Source organism: Ranitomeya imitator, chromosome 9, assembly GCF_032444005.1.
Source record: "Ranitomeya imitator isolate aRanImi1 chromosome 9, aRanImi1.pri, whole genome shotgun sequence".
NCBI lineage: Eukaryota > Metazoa > Chordata > Amphibia > Anura > Dendrobatidae > Ranitomeya > Ranitomeya imitator.
The window spans coordinates 30,994,014-31,017,880 of NC_091290.1; the positions used below are offsets into that span (position 1 = coordinate 30,994,014).

At 45.5% G+C, this 23,867-nt stretch overlaps 1 protein-coding gene across 1 annotated transcript; it reads right to left on the minus strand.

Annotated features, from left to right (window-relative positions):
• Positions 1-4,324: 4,324 nt before the first annotated feature.
• On the minus strand, positions 4,325-23,867 carry CCS (copper chaperone for superoxide dismutase). Its single transcript, XM_069738639.1, has 8 exons — positions 23,524-23,867; positions 19,809-19,881; positions 16,415-16,552; positions 15,951-16,128; positions 15,210-15,270; positions 13,282-13,359; positions 12,076-12,179; positions 4,325-6,218 (listed from the first exon to the last, which is right to left on the minus strand). Exons 1-8 carry the CDS (start codon positions 23,557-23,559, stop codon positions 6,065-6,067), a joined length of 822 nt encoding a protein of 273 aa, XP_069594740.1. The 5' UTR covers positions 23,560-23,867; the 3' UTR covers positions 4,325-6,064.

A 23,867-nucleotide genomic window follows, 5' to 3' on the forward strand; every position in this document is an offset into this window, starting at 1 on the left:
CAAGATAGAAAACATTATGTCTGTCAGTGTATGACAAATGATCCAGACGAAAACAAATGCTGTGAAGCCAAGATCAGTGCATATTCAGGCAAAGATAAAAATGCTCCTACCAGAGCTTCTAATCTAAAGAGACATTTAGAGCGCTTTCATCCAGAAGTATTGAAAGCAGTGGATGAGAATGACTACATCCAAACCAATGAACCCGTGCCCAGCTCTGGAAAAATTGCTAGAGCACCCATTTACAGTGACTAAAAAATTACAAGCAGAGGACTTAACTCCAGGTATTTTCTTAAAGGAGTGGAAGAACCTGATGTTTTGCCTGTCCCAAAGAGGAGGGTTAATTGCAAGTGGCATTGCTACATCAATGAAACGGAGAGAGGAGGTACTATTACAAAATAACATTCTTTTGGCAGCTGTTTATGTAGACCCAATGCATCGGATTCTTCTAGATGATCAACAGCTAACTAAAGGAAAAGAAGCTTTGTTTGAAATAGTAAGGATGAAATGGTTGCAGAACAGTCAGGAGGAACAAGAAGAATTTGGTCGTCCTGCCACATCTTCACCCTCATCAACTGATGAAGAATTTAATTTAGAAAAATTCCCGCATAGAAGAGTCATCCCAATCAAAGAACACAGCCAGTACATTTCAGCAGAATTTCTCATGTGCACTAAAAGAAATTGAGAAATTTGACCGTTCATCAAAAATAACAGTGCAACATGCGATTCCTCTGTATCCTGACATTGTCAGATGTTGCCCGAGTGGTTACTGCTTTGCCACCAACCCAAGTTAGTGTAGAGAGGGTGTTCTCCGCTCTCAAAATAATTAGATCAGATTTGAGGGCATCCATGAAGGAGGATCTGACAGAGGCAATACTTTTTCTGAGGACAAATTTATAGATTTCTTCTTATTAACTGCATAACAGTGTTTATTGCATATTTACTTACAAGAGTTTATAAAAGTTATTTGCTATATTCTAATTGTATTCTAATAAATATAGTTTTTGCTCTAAGTGGTCTGATTACTTATATGATGGTGAGAAACTGAATAAGCACGATGTTAATATTTGACAACAGTAAATTTATTGTTACGAATTGGCCATTTATGAAGGAGCCGGAGTCGGAACCTGATAAAATCCAGGAGTCGGAGTTGCAACTGTGGCTTACCGACTCCACAGCCCTGGTTTTTGGCTATACGTCACAATGCGTCGTTTAGGAGAAAAAACGCATCCTGCAAAGTTGTCTGCAGGATGCGTTTTTTCCCCATAGACTAACATTAGTGACACATTGCAACGTATGGCCACACGTCGCAATAGTCGTGCGACAGTTGCACCGTGTTTTGGCGGACCGTCGGCACAAAAAAATGTTACATGTAACTTTTTTTGCGCATCGTGTCCGCCATTTTCATCCGTGCATGCGCGGCCGAAACTCCGCCCCCTCCTCCCTGGACCTTACAATGGGGCAGCGGAAGCGTCGTAAGACTGCTTCCACTGCCCACGTCGGGCATTATTTTCACAACGCTCGTCGGGCCGACGCATAGCGACGGCTCCGTGCCGACGCTAGTGTGAAAGCAGCCTTACTGTAAGTGATGTCTGTAATTTGTATGTAACCACTCCATGTACAGCACCATGGAATCAATGGTGCTATATAAATAAATAATAATCTTTCAAGAAAACCATGATCTTTATGCAGGACAATGCTCCATCTCCGCATCAATGGCTCCGCTACTTAGTGCCAATCAAGGCCTTAAAGATGAAAGAATAATGATATTGCCCCGTATGGTGAAGACCTAAACCTTATTGAGAACTAGTGGGCCCTTCTTAAATGGAAGACTTATGATAAAGCCATTCAGTCCCCTCTGTGTTTGGAAGGATGTGGTTGGTGATGCCCAAAAAGTTGATGGTCAACAGATTAAGAAAGAGACTGTATGGCTGGGGCTTATGACCATTATTGAAAAGAAGGGCGGCTATGTCAGTCACTGATACATTTCTAACAAAATAAAGTAGCATGGTGTACCGCTGTAGCATGCAAACATGAAATTTGAATTGTATTACTGCTCTAGAAAAAAATGAGAATACTTAGCGCATAAATTGGCCAATTCATGTATCCTAGGCACCGCAATAAGACGATTCTCGTTGCTGGGATCTATTCTATAGGGACTCTTCTGATGGACTGATAGCCTACATTGATATGGAAAGAGGAACACATGGGCTACTTGCACAGTGAACAAGTCTGTATGATCATGTTCACACACCACCAAGAAACCTGAAGACACAAAAGAGAATAGTAAAACCAAAAACACTCAGTTTGAAAAAATGTTGCAGTAATCCGCAAGTGCTAGTAAAAGATGTAAAAAACAGGGTATTTGGTTGATACGTTTTTTGCAAAAAATGTATACTAAGCTGCTCTACCAATCTTCACGGTATACCCTTATCAGAGCAGTCCTAACTAATGTATGCAATCCCTATCTGATGTATTTAAAAACCTGATCATCTGTATATAACCCAGTCAGGTTTTTAAATACATCAGATAGGGATTGCATACATTAGTTAGGACTGCTCTGATAAGGGTATACCGTGAAGATTGGTAGAGCAGCTTAGTATACATTTTTTGCAAAAAACGTATCAACCAAATACCCTGTTTTTTACATCTTTTACTAGCACTTGCGGATTACTGCAACATTTTTTCAAACTGAGTGTTTTTGGTTTTACTATTCTCTTTTGTGTCTTCAGGTTTCTTGGTGGTGTGTGAACATGATCATACAGACTTGTTCACTGTGCAAGTAGCCCATGTGTTCCTGTTTCCATAATTGTTCTCTTGTGTCTACAAGACTGGGGAGTTCCACCACTCCTCTTGGGCTATCTGCACAAAAGCTGTTCTACCCTGTATGCACACATGGATTTTTCCTCTCTGAACCCTGTTCACACAGGTTATATACAGATGATCAGGTTTTTAAATACATCAGATAGGGATTGCATACATTAGTTAGGACTGCTCTGATAAGGGTATACCGTGAAGATTGGTAGAGCAGCTTAGTATACATTTTTTGCAAAAAACGTATCAACCAAATACCCTGTTTTTTACATCTTTTACTAGCACTTGCGGATTACTGCAACATTTTTTCAAACTGAGTGTTTTTGGTTTTACTATTCTCTTTTGTGTCTTCAGGTTTCTTGGTGGTGTGTGAACATGATCATACAGACTTGTTCACTGTGCAAGTAGCCCATGTGTTCCTGTTTCCATAATTGTTCTCTTGTGTCTACAAGACTGGGGAGTTCCACCACTCCTCTTGGGCTATCTGCACAAAAGCTGTTCTACCCTGTATGCACACATGGATTTTTCCTCTCTGAACCCTGTTCACACAGGTTATATACAGATGATCAGGTTTTTAAATACATCAGATAGGGATTGCATACATTAGTTAGGACTGCTCTGATAAGGGTATACCGTGAAGATTGGTAGAGCAGCTTAGTATACATTTTTTGCAAAAAACGTATCAACCAAATACCCTGTTTTTTACATCTTTTACTAGCACTTGCGGATTACTGCAACATTTTTTCAAACTGAGTGTTTTTGGTTTTACTATTCTCTTTTGTGTCTTTATTGATATGGAAAGGTAAAATCCTGCTGTATTTACAACTGCCAGAGGCTGAGGGGTGGAGCGCTCAGTCAGAGAGCCTATGTATACAAATACCAAAACACTGACCATTACTTCCAAACAAAAATCGGGTGTGTACACCGGACGAAGCTGTGGGCGAAACGTGCATTGGAGTGGAGGGGGAACTCCTTGCCTTCCCTATTCCCTCTTTACATGGTCTGGAAAGGATATTGAGGTAATTTGCCATAATTCTTTATGTTATCACCTTGACCTGGCTGCATATTATATTTCTAAAGACACATATGCTTTGAGCAGTGTCATTACTCACATTATTAAGGATTCTTTCTTTTCATTCAGGTTCTAACCTACATATATGTATATAGTTCATATTCCTTTTTTACCTCTACCACCTTATTTACTACAACATACGGCCATGAGGTTTTAACATTACTATGCATTACTCTCTGTATGTACTATGAGAATTGGCCATTTCTTCTTTTTACCAGAAATGTTGCTGTGACCACACATGTAGATTTAGGATATTTAATGATATACCCTTAAAGTGACATAAATTATTTAGGCATTAGGGTAGGGTCCCCCCTACTGGACTCTTTCTTGCATTGTCTTTTGTGCCTTCTTTGCATTTCTAAATATCACAATCAAATTTTGAAGAATTTATTTGTTACATGGTTCTCTTCAGTGGCTGTTGATAACATTCACTCTGAAAGGTATTTTCATAATGTTTATTACAAATTTTCAAGAAATATACTCGCTTAGAATTTCTTATAAATTTACAAATCAATATTTTTTAGATTCAAATATGAATGCACTGCATTAATAATAATCTCAAATGTAGAGACCCATCCTAAGAAATGAGCAAATCGTCTTCAGATCAGTGTTACTCTTTGGTTTTAAAGCAAAAAAACATAAAACAAGATCTGAGTGCTTACAGCACAGAAAAGCTATAAACTTCATGATCTCTGATGACAGATTTTCTAGCTCACTTACTAGATTTTCTGAGGCATAAAATAAGCAGTAAATTACCAGCGGAAAAAAAAATAACCTAAAAGTACATTAGATTCATAGATCCTTCTGTTGGTCCCCATTTACCTAGTTGCCTTTTTTTTTTTCACAGAGTAATTGATGTCGGACTTTTGCAATGAAAATTTAGGACTATTTCAGCAACTACACCAGCATGAAATTGTTCAGTCATCGCTGTGGTTACTGTTGTGCAGATATACTGACGAAATCCACAGGAAACAACCGCAGCGTAAATTGACATATTGCAAATGTCAAATCGGCAGCGCTGGTTCATTACAACTTTTCCCTGCAGCGTGTGAATGAGAGATTACTTCATATGTTACTCCAGTTCCGGAAAAAGACAGTAGATTTACCAACTGGATAAGGCTACGTTCACATTAACGTTTTGCGTGGTTGCGTCGGGCGCAGCAGCGGCGACGCATGCGTCATGCGCCCCTATATTTAACATGGGGGGCGCATGGACATGTGTTGTGCTGCGTTCTGCGACGCATGCGGGGTTTTTTGCCGCAAGCGTTGGCGCAGAAAACGCAGCAAATTGCATTTTTTTGCGTCCAAATTTCGGCAAAAAAGGACGCATGCGTCGCAAAACGCTGCGTTTTAGCGTGCGTTTTGTTGCGTTTTTGTTTGCGTTGTGCGTTGCGTCTCCGACGCAACATTGCACAACGCAAATGTGAACGTAGCCTATCAGATGCAAATACGTCCCATGAAAACAAGTCTTAAAGCAAACTCTCTTTTTTATGCCACAAGTGCAGATAAAAAAAGGCACAGATGTAATTAGCAAGTACAAAATAAGCTGGTGGGGAAACTTGTTTAATGGCTACCATGTGTGCTAGATTCTGATTTTTTGGAAAGAAATAGAAGGATCATGATGGCCCTGATTCATCAATTGTGTTTTTTTTTGTTTCTTTTTTTAAAGTCAAAATTTTTTATACCTTTTAAAATGGCATAATGGCTCATTAGTTTAGCACAAAAGCAAAAATGTTCTTTTTTGTCTTGAACTGTTTTTCCGACTTCATGCAAAAAAGTGGCACGTTTTACAAAAATTGAGCCAAAATACTGGCAAAATCATAAAAAATGCATCGGGAAGGAGAGCGGGGACTGGAGTGGAGTTGCATCAAATTTTGCAACTTTTTAAAAAGTTGTTACTGATGAACCAGGCAAAAAGAAAAAAAAATGATGGAATTGCTAAACTTCACCCATAGGGAGAAAAACAAAACAAGTAAAACAAGAAAAAAAACCAAAAAAAAACCCGTGAGCACATATAACAGACTTTAAAAAAAAGCACAAATAGTATAAGAAAATTGGGTACAAAAAGAGAGAAAAAAAAAAAAGAAAAAACACAAAAGTAAACAAAAACAGGTGGAAAGGCAAAAATAAACTGAGGCCAATGTGATTAGACTTCCAGCTAGCTAGGTACTGCAGATGGCACTACAAGTGTGCGTAATTAGCATGGTCTTTTTTCCGTTCTGGGCCAGCTATAGGACGGTCTCGTTCTTCCCATATGGTTATGCCATCACAAGAACAAATTTTTTTTGCATTCTCAAAAAGGCCTGCGGAGCGGGCAATGATTCCGCAAGCCAACCTGCGAAAGAGCAAAAGAGTACGATTATATATCTGTCATATACTCATGTATTGGTTTTCCTTTAAAGGGAACCTGTCACAATCGCCCCCCCACTCCCCCAGTGTTTGTAACTAAAAGAGCCACCTTGTGCAGCACTAATGCTACATTTGGAGAAGGTGGCTCTTTTAGTTATGTTCCTTGCACACGCCAAAATAAACAAACACTTATAAAATGTGCCCCCTCATACCGTGAAACCGTCCAGGAGGCGGGACTTCCTTCCTAATCAGACGCAGCACAGCGGCGATTAGGGATCAGCTGACGCCGCACAGTCTGAAGAAGGTGGAGGGAGATGAGTGAGAGGCGAAGATATGCACTGCGCATGCCCATGAATCCCAGCCCCGCAGTGTGAATAAATCAGAAGACACTGCAAGGCGGGATCTCGGGCAGTGCGGCCGCACAGGCACAGTCAGCCTGACATCAAATGATGTCAGAAGACAGGCAGTGCTAACTGCACATGCCCAAGGGATAACATAACAGCGCAGGCTCCGGGACAGATTCAAACAACACCGAGGAGGCGGCGCCCGGCGCCAAGGGGGTATGAATGACCGATGTGATGCGTCTGATTATAAAGGAAAGTCCTGCCTCCCGGACGGATTCACGGTATGAGGGGGCACATTTTAAAATTGTTTATTACGGCGTGTGCATTAGTGCTGCACAAGGTGGCTCTTTTAGTTACAAATGCCAGGAGGGGAAGGGGGGGGGGGGACAGGTTCCCTTTAATAATCAGAACAGATCAAAACGACTTCATATTTAGAAGTAATCTGCCAGCAGAAGTTAATGCATTAGGCAATTATTTTCATCCCTTTCGGGAGCTTCAGTCATGCAAACCATAATAGAATCCAAGGACCCTATGGTAAGTCAATGGGATCTACTGAGCCCCACTGATGTTTTCAATGCGACAGCAGTGCTATGGTATATAGTTAAAAAAAACCTTGAAGGCACTAATGATGGATATACATTTGAGATGTTAATTCTGCACGGCACACAGAAGATTAATTGAACAGCTGCAGTGAAATATTATACTTTATTTGGAGTTTCAGTGACGCGTTTCGGGGAACAGGTGCCCTTCATCATACCGCACAAACTACCAGATGATGTGGAACTACTCTTCAATGAGACAGCCATCTCAACCAGAGGTGGGGAACCTCAGGCCCCAGGGCCATTTACGGCCCTCAATGACCTTTTATCAGGCCCCCGAGCAGATTCCCAGGGACCGTTTTCTTGAGCAGGCATCTCCAATGGTCTCTGGGCGCCGGCAGCTCTTCCTGTGTTCAGCGGTCACGTGGTACCGCTCATTAAAGTAATGAATATGGACTCCACTTCCATAGGGGTGGAGGCGCATATTCATTACGTTAATGAGTGGAACCAGTGACCGCTGAACACCAGAACAAGCTGCCGGAGACCATTGGAGATGCAGGGACCGCGCCAGGAGCCGGTGAGTATAACGGGGAGGGTGAGCATTGCACAATATTTACCTCTCCCCGTTCCATCGCCGGGCGCCACTCCGTCTTCCGCGTCCTCTGGCTGTGACTGTTCAGGTCAGAGGGCACGATGACGTGTTAGTGCGCGCCACCCTCTGCCTGAACAGTCACTGCGGAGGACACAGCGGCGCACGGCGGCAGGTGAATAGTGCAAGTGCCGGGGGCCTGAGCGATGAGAGGGGAGTATGTGATTTTTTTTTTATCGCAGCAACAGCCTATGGGGCATAATTTATGGAGCATCTTATGGGGCCATCAACCATTATGCAGCATTGTATGGGGGATAATCTATGGAGCATGTTATGGGGCCATCAACCTTTATGCAGCATTGTATGGAGCAAATGTTTCTATGGAGCATCTTATGGGGTCATAATCAACCTTTATGCAGCATTGTATGGGGCAAATGTTTCTATGGAGCATCTTATGGGGCCATTATTAACCTTTATGCAGCATTATATGGGGTATATTTTAATATGGAGCATCTTATGGGACCCATCTTAAACTGTATGGATCATTATATGGGGCATATTTTGAATGGAGCATCTTATGGGGCCCATCATAAACTGGAGCATTATATGGGGCTCCTGATTCAATATGGATATTCAAAAACACAACCTACTGATGTCTCAATTTATTTTACCGTATATACTCGAGTATAAGCAGACCCCCCTAATTTTGCCACAAAAAACTGGGAAAACTTATTGACTCGAGTATAAGCCTAGGGTGGAAATGCAGCATTTACCGGTGAATTTCAAAAATAAATCATTATTTCCCCATAGCTGTGCCATATAGTGCTCTGCACCGTTCATTATTTCCCCATAGCTGTGCCATATAGTGCTCTGCACCGTTCATATCTCCCCATAGCTGTGCCATATAGTGCTCTGCACCGTTCATATCTCCCCATAGCTGTGCCATATAGTGCTCTGCACCATTCATATCTCCCCATAGCTGCCATATAGTGCTCTGCACCATTCATATCTCCCCATAGCTGTGCCATATAGTGCTCTGCACCGTTCATATTTCCCCATATCTGTGCCATATAGTGCTCTGCACCGTTCATATCTCCCCATAGCTGTGCCATATAGTGCTCTGCACCGTTCATATCTCCCCATAGCTGTGCCATATAGTGCTCTGCACCGTTCATATCTCCCCATAGCTGTGCCATATAGTGCTCTGCACCGTTCATATCTCCCCATAGCTGTGCCATATAGTGCTCTGCACCGTTCATATCTCTCCATAGCTGTGCCATATAGTGCTCTGCACCGTTCATATCTCCCCATAGCTGCCATATAGTGCTCTGCACCGTTCATATCTCCCCATAGCTGTGCCATATAGTGCTCTGCACCGTTCATATCTCCCCATAGCTGTGCCATATAGTGCTCTGCACCGTTCATATCTCCCCATAGCTGTGCCATATAGTGCTCTGCACCGTTCATATCTCCCCATAGCTGTGCCATATAGTGCTCTGCACCGTTCATATCTCCCCATAGCTGTGCCATGTAGTGCTCTGCACCTTTCATATCTCCCCATAGCTGCCATATAGTGCTCTGCACCGTTCATATCTCCCCATAGCTGCCATATAGTGCTCTGCACCGTTCATATCTCCCCATGGCTGTGCCATATAGTGCTCTGCACCGTCCATATCTCCCCATAGCTGTGCCCCATATAGTGCTCTGCACCGTTCATATTTCCCCATAGATGCTCCATTGAAAGCTCTGCCATTGCTGCTGCAATAAAAAAAAACAAAAACACATACTCACCTCTCTTGCTTGCAGCTCCCGGCGTCCGGTCCCAGCGTCTCTCCACACTGACTGATCAGGCAGAGGGCGCCACGCACACTATATGCGTCATCGCGCCCTCTGACCTGAACAGTCAGAGGGGAGAGACGCCGGGAAGACAGAGCGACGCCGGGAAGACAGAGCGGCGCCCGGCGGCTGGAACGGGGACAGGTAAATATGCGATACTTACCTGCTCCCGGCGTCCGGCTCCTTCTCCCGGACAGCTGTCTTCGGTGCCGCAGCCTCTTTCTCTATCAGCGGTCACCGGCACCGCTGATTAGAGAAATGACTATGTGGCTCCACCCCTATGGGAGGTGGAGACGCTTACTCATTTCTCTTATGAGCGGTCCCACGTGACCGCTGAAGAGGGGAAGAACTGCAGCAACGAAGACCGTGGGACGGCAGGGGGAGCGCCAGGATCGCTGGAAGCAGGTAAGTATGCCTCAGCGCCCTCTCCCCCTCACCCGCCGACCCTGCCACCCACCTTGACTCGAGTATAAGCCGAGAGGGGCACTTTCAGCCCAAAAATTTGGGCTGAAAATCTCGGCTTATACTCAAGTATATACGGTACTTTTATTGGTATCTATTTTTATTTTTGAAATTTACCAGTAGCTGCTGCATTTCCTACCCTAGGCTTATACTCGAGTCATTAAGTTTTCCCGTTTTTTTGTGGCATAATTAGGGGTCTCTGTTTATAACTGGGGTCCGCTTATACTCAAGTATATACGGTATTTGCAATTAGATCTACATAGTGGCATGTATGAACTTTCCACTTCATGAGCCTTTTTTTTTTTAAGTAGGGTCTGTGCCGTTTAAGCTCTGCTTGAAATAGACGTTTAACCACAAAAATACATTTTATGCATTTCTTACAAAATATTTTGAGGTGACATGAAATTGCATGAAGACGCTCATAATTGGTAAGGTGCTTATGGCCATTATAAAATGCGCCATGTGTCTACATTTTTTTTTTCAGAAAAGAAAATGTTCAGCACAGCCTAGGGTGGAGGTGCCTCGAAGTAGGTTCCCAAACCTTAAATAGTGGTATACAAAATACTTTAGCACACTCCAGTGAGTCTGATGCAAAGAGGGTGTTTAATACATACAGTAGTCACAAACGTTTCGGTCTGCATGAACCTTCATCAGTGTGCTATAAATAAGCGAGGTAGGGTACCGTATATGTGGGTTAAGCCTTAAGAGAATTAGCATCAATAAAGTAAATGGGAGATCTTGTTAAGATCGTGGGCCAGATGCTGGCAAGTCTGAAGATATTCATGCAAGCCAGGGAAGGCTAAGAGGTGAGAGAGAGAGAGAGACGCGGAATCCACCACAAGTCCGGTGGATTCCACGTCTCTCTCACACCTCGTAGCCGTCCCTGGCTTGCATGTATATCTTCAGACTGGCCAGCGTCTGGCCCACCATCTTAACATGATCTCCCATTTACTTTATCTATTGATGCAAATTCTCTTAGGCTATGTGCACACGTTCAGGTTTTTTCACATTTTTTCGCGATAAAAACTCTATAAAAACGCATAAATTATGCATCCTATCATTTAGAAAGCAGTCTGCATGTTTTGTGTACATGATGCGTTTTTTTCCTGCGAAAAAAACACATCACGGTAAAAAAAAAGCAGCATGTTCCATTAATATTGCGGATTTTCTGCGTTTTTTCCCGCTATTCTATGCATTTGGGAAAACCGCACAAAAAACGCATCAAAACGCATGAAAAACCGCGAAAAAAACGCATGCGGATTTCTGGCACAAATGTCCGGTTTTTGTCAGGTAAATTTCTGCAAGAAATCCTGACATGTGCACATACCCTTAAGGGTTAACCACATATACCCTACCTTGCTTATTTACAGCACACTGATGAAGGTCCTTGCAGACTGAAACGTTTGTGACTACTGTATGTATTGTATTAAACACCCTCTTTGCATCAGTCTCACTGGAGTGTGCTAAAGTATTTTGTATACTACATTTTTTTTTTCAACTTTAAATTTGTGAATCCTCACATCACGTGCACTGCCACGATTCTCGGGTGCTGGCACTGGATGCGTCACTGGATGTATGTGATTTGCATTTGTATGTGATGAAGTGTCGACTAGACATATGCAGGCTCACTTAATACAAGTGCATTGAGCCACACCAGAGACGTCTAGTCGGAAGGTGGCCAGAAGTATACAAATTGCAACCTTGTGATGACGTGACAACTACTGAGAACAGCCAGAAGGGAAGAATCCTGTGTGCATAAAGCACTATTCGACTTGCCGATAGGGGTGGAAAACCCCTTTAACATCCATTTCATTTTGATTTTTATTTTATCTTTAGTCTAAAATAAGAGGAACCCCAAGCTATAATCTAACTAGGACATCATTAAGACAATCAAAGCAGGGGCCTAAAGAGTGTATGTAATATTTAAAGTATGGATGTGTGAAGATTTAACTACTAGAAACCCCTCTACATTTTGGTGGAAGATAGGATACAGAAGTGATTATGATGAAAGCTAAAAAGAAAAAAAAAAATGATACGTGACAAAACTGCACAGTATATTGTAAAACTTCTTACCCTTTGCCAGAGTTGCCTGTAAGTTTAGATAAATGGTGAGATCCACGTCCAAGGTCATCTTCTCCTTCATCCACAATTAGAGACCGACCTATGATGTCCCATACCTTTGAAGAAATGACTTAGCATGCATTAATGAAACAATAACCTCATACTAACACAAAAAGTGCTGTCAGGCAAAAAAATCATATTAAAGTGAACCTGTCAGTAGGATTTTGCCAAGTGAATGACACTATCATGTTGCCACTGTTCCACTGATTCAAATGATACCTGGGATGAAGAACTCAGTCTTGTGGTTCTAGTATAATCAGTGTTTGGCCGGGATTTCACATGAGAGAAACACGGCCGAGTCTCGCATGTTAATACCCGGCACTGCCGCCGGTACTCGGGAGCGGAGCGTGTGGCTGCATGTATTGTTATGTGGCCGCACACTCTGCTCCTGATTGCCGGCGGCAGTGCCGGGTATTAACATGCGAGACTCGGCTGTGTTTTTCGCATGTGTGATCCCGGCATTAGAAGATTTCAGTTAATGAGATGCTCATTTTCTGGGGCGGAACTGTAGGCAGTCTCATCTTGGTGCTCTAGGCCAGAGAAACCAAGGAAAGACCTGCCCACAGGTCACCATGAAGCACAAACAGTCGGTCTCTCTATCGTCTCTATGATGAGGAAGAGGTTTGTGCTTCGGGGCGGCCTGTGGGCAGGTCTTTCCTTGGGGTCTTTGTCCATATTCCCTGCCAGCGCCATTTCTTCCTGCTTGACTGACAGCCTCTATGTTGTGTGACTTCAGACAAAGGAGCCATCAGTCAAGCAGGGAATAGAGCTGGAGTGACAGAGGCTTCAGATCTACAGCCTCATTTGCATATGAATTAAAATCCTGAGTTGTCAGTAATGGAGGAACGGACTGGCCATGTAAAGGTATTGCTGGATTTGTCTTTGAAAGTGCTACAGGTGCATATAAAGGGTTTGGAGGCTGAAATTTTGCTGACAGATTCCATTTAAATTGAATTCCTGAGTGTTTCCTTAGTGTTTGTAGTCCTTAATTATTGAATCAGTGAGAGACTGTCAACTTAGGAAGTTCGATGAACAGTTAAACCATAAACAATTGTAAATCCAGATATATAAAAATCGACATACATGCCTACAAATGAGCTGGCTTTATAAGAATTGCACGTTACTGTGAACCAAAATGCAAACCTATTTTTCTCTCACCTTCACCCGGTTATTGTCAATTCGAAAAGTTGCTCGACCATCATCACAGGCCAAGACATTTCCAAGGTCACCAACATGCTATATGTAAGAAAACAGAGAAAAAGTATATTTGGGCTGGCTAATTTATCTTTATATTAATAAACTAGATGGTGGCCCGATTCGAACGCATCGGGTATTCTAGAATATGCATGTCCACGTAGTATATTGCCCAGTGACGTAGTATATTGCCCAGTGACGTAGTATACAGCACAAAGCCACGTAGTATATTGCCCAGCCACGTAGTATATTGCCCAGTGACGTAGTATATTGCCCAGTCACGTAGTATATTGCCCAGTCACGTAGTATATTGCCCAGTCACGTAGTATATTGCCCAGCCCACGTAGTATATTGCCCAGTGACGTAGTATATTGCCCAGCCACGTAGTATATTGCCCAGTGACGTAGTATACAGCACAGAGCCACCTAGTATATTGCCCAACCACATAGTATACAGCACAGAGCCACCTAGTATATTGCCCAACCACATAGTATATTGCCCAGTGACGTAGTATATTGCACAGCCACGTAGTATATTGCCCAGCGACGTAGTATATTGCCCAGCGACGTAGTATATTGCCCAGCGGCGTAGTATATTGCCCAGCGGCGTAGTATATTGCCCAGCGACGTAGTATATTGCCCAGCGACGTAGTATATTGCCCAGCGACGTATGTCACATGTTAAAAAATAAACATACTCACCTTCCGATCCGAGGGCCCCTTGTAGTTCTAACATACTTACCTTCCGATCCGAGGGCCCCTTGTAGTTCTAACATACTAACCTTCCGATCCGAGGGCCCCTTGTAGCGCGCGGCTGCCGCCATCTTCCGTTCCCAGGATGCATTGCGAAATCACCCAGATGACTTAGCGGTCTTGCGAGGCCGCTAAGTCTTCTGGGTAATTTCGCAATGCATCGCTGGGAACGGAAGATGGCGGCCGGCTCGGCGGACAACAGAGGGGGAGTATAGCAGGTTTTTTGTTTTTTTATTATTTTTAACATTACATTTTTTACTATTGATGCCGTGTAGGCAGCATCAATAGTAAAAAGTTGGGGACACACAGGGTTAATAGCGGCGGTAACGGAGTGCGTTACTCGCGGCATAATGCGGCCCGTTACCGCTGGCATTAACCGTGTTAGCGGTGTCTGAAGGGTATGCGCTAGTATACAGAGATCTTTCTGTGGAAACCTCCTGAAGAAGAAGCCACGAGCTTCGAAACGCGTTGAATAAACCACCCGAACATCTTATAACTATATCTGGATCCATCATTTGTTGCAGCTGCGCGGATTTTATCCACATTCATCTAATTTAACGGTTCTGAGAGGTCGCAGCGCCGACCTGTGATCTGCAGCAGGTGACAACTACATGCCTTTACTGTGTACCACCAGGTGAGCAGTTCTCTCATAATTGATTGGAAACAATCCTGGGGATAAGACCCTATTAGCGCTTTTTTTGTCTGCTACCTTTCTATACTTTGAATTGTTGTAACAATAAAGAATTTTTACATCAATCATTGGAGAAGAGAGTGTTTTTTTTCTGGCAGATCTATAGAGATAGATAGTAGATAGAGACAGAAACATATAGAAATCAATTACATGATAAATAATATTTTCTGTAATATTTCGGGGGGGTTGTGCAATTCCAAGTCTGTCTGTCTATATCTATCGTCTATCTCTATTGCTGTTCAAGAACGCTAGAAAAATGCAGGTCAAAAAAGGAATGCAAAAAACACATTAAAAAAATATGCATATTTTTTGGAGCTGCGCAATTCCTGCCAAGAGATGCAGAAATGGTGCAGAAATTACTGCATCTAAATACTAAACATGTGCACATAGCCTAACTAAAAGGAGACAACCCCTTTAAAACTGTCTAGCATAAAATAATCTGGTACTCACACCATCTGCTTGTCCTGGACTCCCGTGATTGTTTCCATCAGGATTATAATGTCCGCCACAGCTGTTTTAAAACAGAAAATATTATTTATCATTAAATTGATAATCTCTGCCAAACCCATATAATAGGACAAAATCCTATTAAGTAAATTACCATTTTGTCTACACTAATTGCTGATCTGAGTAAAGGAGGAACAATAATAGGTCACTATGAGCGACTGCTGATCCTTTGGGTTTACAAAATGTTCACCCAGCTGTAAGGCTGTGTGCACACGTTGCTGATTTTCCGCGTTTTTATTTTCCCGCATTTTTTCGCTATAAAAACGCTATAAAACCGCAAAATAACAGCATACATTATGCATCCCATCATTTAGAATGCATTCTGCAAATTTTTGTGCACATGATGCGTTTTTTTTTCCGCGAAAAAAACACATTGCGGTAAAAAACGCAGCATGTTCATTAATTTTGCGGATTTCCCACTATATAATGCACTGGGAAATATCCAGAAAAATCCGAAAAAAACGCACCAAAAACGCGCAAAAAACGCATGCAGATTTCTTGCAGAAAATTTCAGGTTTTTCTCAGGAAATTTCTGCAAGAAATCCTGAACGTGTGCACATAGCCTAAATGAATGGATTTTGTTTCCCACTCAAAGCACTGCCACACATAGGTCAGGAATTTATAAATCTCGATAATGGCCACCTACTAAAATGCAACATAATGTTGTGTCAATTATACAATTACCTCTCGCATCCCATTGACAGATCGCCAAATTCATGAATATGAAGACCATGGAGTCCAGGACGCAGCCCATCCACAACTCCGTCAATAATACAAGTTTTCTCAGAAACTTGAAGAAAACGAACAACGCCCTGTATCAATCCAACTCCTTCCAACATGGCCACGGCTGCTCCCAGGTTCTCTGGAAAGAAAACAGGGACTATGTAATGGTGACGATATCACGGCAGATCAAACGTCCATCTTCCCACCAAGGGAGGACATCTCTTCAATATGTAACTAGATTGGTTACAATTTAGATATTAGTACTAGTTATGAGCGAACGTGGTCAGATAAGGTGTTATCTGAGCATGCTTGGGTGCTAACAGCTGCACTAAATCTATGGATTTGGGATATTTTTGACTATTGTTTTTTTATTATATAAGTAAAATTGGTTAGTTCCAAAAAAAGAAAAAAAAGAAAAAACTTACGGGATTTAATGCTTCCCATTCCCTTTAACACTGCCCGTCGTCCGGTACTCTCCAGCAGCTTCTGCACCTCCGATGCTGGCAACGTGGTCTCCACCACCACGGCTTCAGAGGCTAGACTGACATTCACGTTCTGCACACCTGTCCCCATAGAAACAGATGAGAGAATAAAATAAATCAGAAATGAAGATAAAAGTTTCAGGAGTTCCATCCATGTTTTTCATTTATAGCACTCGGACCTTGCATAGTCTATGGGGCTGTTCACATGTCTGATTTTTTTTAAATGGACCAAGCACAAAATTGCTGAGACATGTCTGAGTGTCAGATCAAAATCAACAATGCAATTCTATGGGTTCGTGAAAAAAGCAGACAGCACTGCAGCCAATCAGTGGCCACTGATCGGCTGCAGCTTTCACTATTCTGAGATAGCAGAAGAAAAAGTTCTTTGGAAGCAGCCATCATTATTCAGTCACTGCTTTTCCACTCACATAGAATAGTAAACGCTGCAGCCAATCAATGGCTGCTGATTGGTTGCAGTGGTCACACAACATTGTTTTTTTTTTTGTCAGGTGACCAGAAGGGGACACAGCTCTGTCATTGGAGGAACACCACAAGTATAGTGGGTAAGCATAAGAGTGAGGCCGGGTTTTTCATTTTCATGTATGGCATACGTTTTGTACATCAGCAATGTCAAGTATAATAACAGGTCTTGTGTGGTTGCCTGTGTTAAAAGTTACAGTTGAGCCATAAAAACTTACCGCCGCACGGCATCTGTTTTTTTAACGCACCTATCGAGTGTAAAATGAAACTACCATAAATTTTTCCCAGACCCAAAACCATTAATATGACTATGTAACTCTTTAAAAATAGATAATCCAGTCAATCCTTAAGAGCCCCAAAATACTGCTCCAGCAGCAAGAAATGGCATTTTGAAATGGTGTTGGAAAATGCATTGGGGCGTAACGATGCACTTACAGCTTCTCAGCCACCGCTGTATTTTCTATCTAGCAGCACTCTCCCCTGGCTGATTGAGGTTTTTCTTGCATTTGTATACGATTTCTGACATGTCGATCACCCAGAGGAGGATGCTGCATAGTAGGGTAACAGCGTGAGGCTGAGAAGCTGTAAGTGCATCGTGACTTCCCAGTGCACTTCCAGACACAACTTCAAGACACTGATTTCTTGCAGCTGGGGCAGCACTCTGCGACCCTAAAGAGGTCGGCTGCCTTATAAAGAGCTATGCAGTCAGATCCTTGATTTGGCTTAAGGTTCCTTACAGCTTCCATTTAAGGGGCAAAACTTATCAGAAAAACAGATCAGATTAGTGCATTCTACGACTTTTTTCAAGGACCATCTGTAAAAATGTTCATGTAAATTACACCAGTGCCTTGCATTGGATAGTGTCTTAGTGATGAGCGAGCATGCTCCGATATTATCCGAGTATCTCAGAGTGCTCAAGCAATATGTTGGAGTCACTTCGGCGGCTGCATGTTTCGCGGCCTTAGGCAATCCCTGCATGTGTTGGGGCTGTCGAACAGCTGTGAGACGTGCAGCCGCGGGGACTCGGCAGGCCACGTAGTGTATAGCACAGGCCGCGTAGTACATAGCACAGGCCGCGTAGTACATAGCACAGGCCGCGTAGTACATAGCACAGGCCGCGTAGTACATAGCACAGGCCGCGTAGTACATAGCACAGGCCGCGTAGTACATAGCACAGGCCGCGTAGTACATAGCACAGGCCGCGTAGTACATTGCACAGCCCGCGTAGTACATTGCACAGCCCGCGTAGTACATTGCACAGCCCGCGTAGTACATTGCACAGCCCGCGTAGTACATTGCACAGCCCGCGTAGTACATTGCACAGCCCGCGTAGTACATTGCACAGCCCGCGTAGTACATTGCACAGCCCGCGTAGTACATTGCAATGTAGGCATCATATCCCTGTTAAAAAAAAAAAAAAAGAATTAAAATAAAAAATAGTTATATACTCACCTTCCGTTGGCCCCCGGATCCAGGAAGCGTTTACCGATGCACCTCGTGCGCTCCAGTCTTGAGAGTGCATTACGGTCTCACGAGATGATGACGTAGCAGTCTCGCGAGACCGATACGTCATCAACTCGTGAGATCGCAATGCATGGAGCGGTCACCGGCACGTCGCGAGGAGTGGAAAAGGCCTGTTGTGGATCCGAGGGGCCGACAGACGGTGAGTATATAACGATTTTTTATTTGTTTTAATTATTTTTAACATTAGATCTTTTTACTATTGATGCAGCATCAATAGTAAAAACTTGGTCACACAGGGTTAATAGCGTTAATTGAGTGCGTAACACCGCGGCATAATGCGGTCCATCAGCGCTGCCATTAATCCTGTGTGAGCGCTGATTGGAGGGGAGTATGGAGCGGGCACCGACTGCGGGGAGGAAGGAGCGGCCATGTTGCCACCGGACTGTGCCCATCGCTGATTGGTCGTGGCAATGGTCGTGGGCGTTTTGCCACGACCAATCAGCAACTTGGATTTCCATGACAGACAGAGGCCGCAACCAATGAATATCCGTGACAGACAGACAAAAGGACAGACAGAAAGACGGAAGTGACCCTTGGACAATTATATAGTAGATTAATCTAATCGGCAAAAATAAAAAAAATCAACACACCAGAATTAAGTTTTTTGGTAGCCGTAGCATAGCAATAAAATGCAGGCGATAAAAAAAAAAAAAAGGTATTTACTCCAAAATGGTATCAGTAAAAATGTCAGCTCAGGGCGCAAAAAATGTGGGAAAAAAAATGTAATTGGTTATTTTTTGCCTTTTTATCCTTTGTTGTCTATGCATTATCTATGTATGTAATAAACTGGGACATATAATTTTCAATACTGCTCCATTTGTTATTTGGTTATCAGGGCGCAAAAAGTATACGATACAGGTCTGAGAAAATAGCGACAAACGTAAACTTTTTTTCTTACAAATTTCACAATTTATTTCACCACCTAAATAAAAAATCAAACTATACAAGTTTGGTATCTTTGTACTCATCGACATGGAGAATCATATTGCCGAGTCAGTGTTACCAAATAGTGAACATGATAAATAAAAGAAATCCCCCCAAAATTGTGGACAATGCTTTTTTTTTTTTTTTTTTTTTTTGGGGGGGGGGGGGGGGATTCACATCACTTGGAATTTTTTTCCCCCCATTTTCCAATATATTATATGGTAAAATCAATGGTGCTATTGAAAAGTACAAATGCTCCGCAAAAATGAAGCCCTCATGTGGCCATAATGACGGAAATAGAAAACATGTTATGGCTCAAAAAAAAAAAAACAAAGGGAAAATTGCCCAGGGGTGAAGGGGTTAAAATTAGGTTCATCATACGAACACTGATGTTAAGGTTTTCGGTTACCTTTTACATCCTGTAAGGAGTTCTTTATTGCAAGGACGCATTTTTCGCAAGTCATCTGAACTGCAAACTCCAACTAGAAAATAAGAAAAAAAAAATATGATCAGAAAACGGGAGAAAATAAACAGCATATTGGTGGCGAGACGAACAATGTACAATAAGCAACAATTGATTTAGTAAGGGTGTGACCCAGCGACGGACTGGGACCAAAATTCAGCCCTGTCATTTGACAGCACACAGGCCCACGCTGCCCACCCACAAGCGTTAAATGGGATTATCTATTACTAGTATCACCCTGCCTGGAGGTAATCAAGATTTACTAAAAGACCTAAGCTTCTAGTATGACGGTCTACCCAACAGCCCCCTATATAGTATGGTGGTCTACCCAACAGCCCCCTATATAGAATGATGGTCTACCCAACAGCCCCCTATATAGTATGATGGTCTACCCAACAGCCCCCTATATAGTATGATGGTCTATCCAACAGCCCCCTATATAGTATGATGGTCTACCCAACAGCCCCCTATATAGTATGATGGTCTACCCAACAGCCCCCTATATAGTATGATGGTCTACCCAACAGCCCCCTATATAGTATGATGGTCTACCCAACAGCCCCCTATATAGTATGGTGGTCTACCCAACAGCCCCCTATATAGTATGATGGTCTACCCAACAGCCCCCTATATAGTATGATGGTCTACCCAACAGCCCCCTATATAGTATGATGGTCTACCCAACAGCCCCCTATAAAGTATGATGGTATACCCAACAGCCCCCTATATAGTATGATGGTATACCCAACACTAATAAAAAAAACGGAGTAGGTTCACCGGTATTTTTGATAACCAGACAGGCAAAACTGACAGCTGCGAGCTGCAACCCTTGGCTATCAACATTAATTAGCAAGGCTGGTTATCAAGTTTAGAGGGGTCCCCATGCTGGTTTTTAAATTACCGTATTTTCTGGTGTATAAGACGACCCCCAACTTTTCCATATAAAATATGGAGTTTGGGATATACTTGCCGTATAAGACGGGGGTCATCTTATACGGCGTTTGCGGTCTGGATGGTTCCCAGGGTCTGGAGGAGAGTATCCTCTCCTCCAGACCCTGGGAACCATCCAGGACCGCTCCTTGCACACACCATACCCGGCGTATAAGACGACCCCCGACTTTTGAAAAAATTTTCAGGGGTTAAAAAGTCATCTTATATGCCGGAAAATACGGTATTTAAAAAAAAAATGGAGTGGAGTCCCCCCTATTTTTGACAACCAGCCAAGCCAAAGCTGACAGCTGAGGGCTGGTGTTATCAAGCTAGTAAGGGGCCATGGATTTACCCCCAGACTAAAAACAGCAGCTTGCAGCCACACAGAAAAGGCACATCTATTAGATGCGCCAATTGTGGCGCTTTGCCTGGCTCTTCCCACATGCCCTTTAGTGGTGGCAAGTGGGGTTTATATTTGTGGGGTGATGTCACCTTTGTATTGTCTTGTGACATCAAGTCAACCGCTTAGTAATGAAGAGGCGTCTATAAAACACCTTATCCATTACTAATCCTATAGTTATATGGTAAATGAAGACATAGACAGAATAAAGTCCTTTATTAGAAAAGAAACAAAACACTTTTTCATTTATATTTAAAAATAACAAACACAGTTATACTCACCTAACACCTATTCCACTGAAGTCCTCGTTCTCCTGCAATAAAACAAAAAAATAACAATATCCCACACCTGTCCATCGTTCTGTCCCACGCTGTAATCCATGTCTGGGGATAGTTTTCAACCTGGACAGTGCAAAGATGTGATCGTCCCGGGTGAAAACCACTGGTGAATGAGCTGCTGAGAGCTCAGCATCAGTGACTGGCGGTGACATCATCGAGGTTACTGTGGGTCACTGAGGCTGCGTTCCCAGCCGGGCTGGACTGCGGTGATCTCAGCACTATGGGAAAAAGTCACAGACTTCACCGCAGTTCAGCTCCGCGACTTCACCGCAATCTCATGGTGATCTGCGTATGCACAAAACAAGAGCCATCGGACGCTGCGCAGGCCCCTGAAGTCCTGGAATGCTGTGCTTTCCCCTGAGGTCCTTGGACACTGCACGCGCCACAGCGCACGCCTGGCCCGGAGCCCCGGGACGCCGCGCACCACGCCTGGACCTGGAGCCCCGGGACGCCGTGCACCACGCCTGGACCTGGAGCCCCGGGACGCCTCGCACGCCTGGACCTGGAGCCCCGGGACGCCTCGCACGCCTGGACCTGGAGCCCCGGGACGCCTCGCACGCCTGGACCTGGAGCCCCGGGACGCCTCGCACGCCTGGACCTGGAGCCCCGGGACGCCTCGCACGCCTGGACCTGGAGCCCCGGGACGCCTCGCACGCCTGGACCAGGAGCCCCGGGACGCCTCGCACGCCTGGACCAGGAGCCCCGGGACGCCTCGCACGCCTGGACCAGGAGCCCCGGGACGCCTCGCACGCCTGGACCTGGAGCCCCGGGACGCCTCGCACGCCTGGACCTGGAGCCCCGGGACGCCTCGCACGCCTGGACCTGGAGCCCCGGGACGCCTCGCACGCCTGGACCTGGAGCCCCGGGACGCCTCGCACGCCTGGACCTGGAGCCCCGGGACGCCTCGCACGCCTGGACCGGGAGCCCCGGGACGCCTCGCACGCCTGGACCGGGAGCCCCGGGACGCCTCGCACGCCTGGACCGGGAGCCCCGGGACGCCTCGCACGCCTGGACCGGGAGCCCCGGGACGCCTCGCACGCCTGGACCGGGAGCCCCGGGACGCCTCGCACGCCTGGACCGGGAGCCCCGGGACGCCTCGCACGCCTGGACCGGGAGCCCCGGGACGCCTCGCACGCCTGGACCGGGAGCCCCGGGACGCCTCGCACGCCTGGACCGGGAGCCCCGGGACGCCTCGCACGCCTGGACCGGGAGCCCCGGGACGCCTCGCACGCCTGGACCGGGAGCCCCGGGACGCCTCGCACGCCTGGACCGGGAGCCCCGGGACGCCTCGCACGCCTGGACCGGGAGCCCCGGGACGCCTCGCACGCCTGGACCGGGAGCCCCGGGACGCCTCGCACGCCTGGACCGGGAGCCCCGGGACGCCTCGCACGCCTGGACCGGGAGCCCCGGGACGCCTCGCACGCCTGGACCAGGAGCCCCGGGACGCCTCGCACGCCTGGACCAGGAGCCCCGGGACGCCTCGCACGCCTGGACCAGGAGCCCCGGGACGCCTCGCACGCCTGGACCAGGAGCCCCGGGACGCCTCGCACGCCTGGACCAGGAGCCCCGGGACGCCTCGCACGCCTGGACCAGGAGCCCCGGGACGCCTCGCACGCCTGGACCAGGAGCCCCGGGACGCCTCGCACGCCTGGACCAGGAGCCCCGGGACGCCTCGCACGCCTGGACCAGGAGCCCCGGGACGCCTCGCACGCCTGGACCTGGAGCCCCGGGACGCCTCGCACGCCTGGACCAGGAGCCCCGGGACGCCTCGCACGCCTGGACCAGGAGCCCCGGGACGCCTCGCATGCCTGGACCTGGAGCCCCGGGACATCACGCACACCCGTGACCAGAGTACTGTGACAACTCAGGATCCGGACACTGACACGTTATCTGACATGTAACCCAGGACTTGTGCAGTGTGCACCTGACATGAGCTGCCGGTGACAGATGCTGCACACCATGCCTTACTGACACTTTGCTCAGTGATACCTACCTTGCACATGTCCCCGGGACTCTCCTGTGTATCCATGACGCTTGTCTATCTCTCCAGCAACCTTTGAGCTGACGGGCGTGTCGCCGAGCGCCCCTCCTGGTCCGCAGTGTGAGGCCCAGCCGCCCTCTCCGGCCGCTGCAGTGTCCGCTGTGACCCGTAGGCTCCAGTATGCGCGGCCCCGGACACAAGTCTCATGACAGTCAGGCGCCACCGGAGTGTACACCGCTCAGGTCTCCAGAAAGATGGCCGCACATTGTGAAGACATTATCAGCAGAGCTACACTCTGTGCACCGAGGCGGTGGGCGGGGCTTTCTCTGGGCGCCATTTTTCGTGTTACATAACCC

What these genes read in the sequence shown, in the direction of transcription:
- CCS (XM_069738639.1), bottom strand. Translation starts at nt 23,559, where the DNA reads ATGGATACACAGGAGAGTCCCGGGGACATGTGCAAG. An exon ending in CTCCTTACAGGATGTAAAAG is followed by an intron (nt 16,553 to 19,808) that starts GTAACCGAAAAC and finishes CTATGGGGACAG; the next exon opens with GTGTGCAGAACGTGAATGTC. An exon ending in AATGGGAAGCATTAAATCCC is followed by an intron (nt 16,129 to 16,414) that starts GTAAGTTTTTTC and finishes TTTTCTTTCCAG; the next exon opens with AGAACCTGGGAGCAGCCGTG.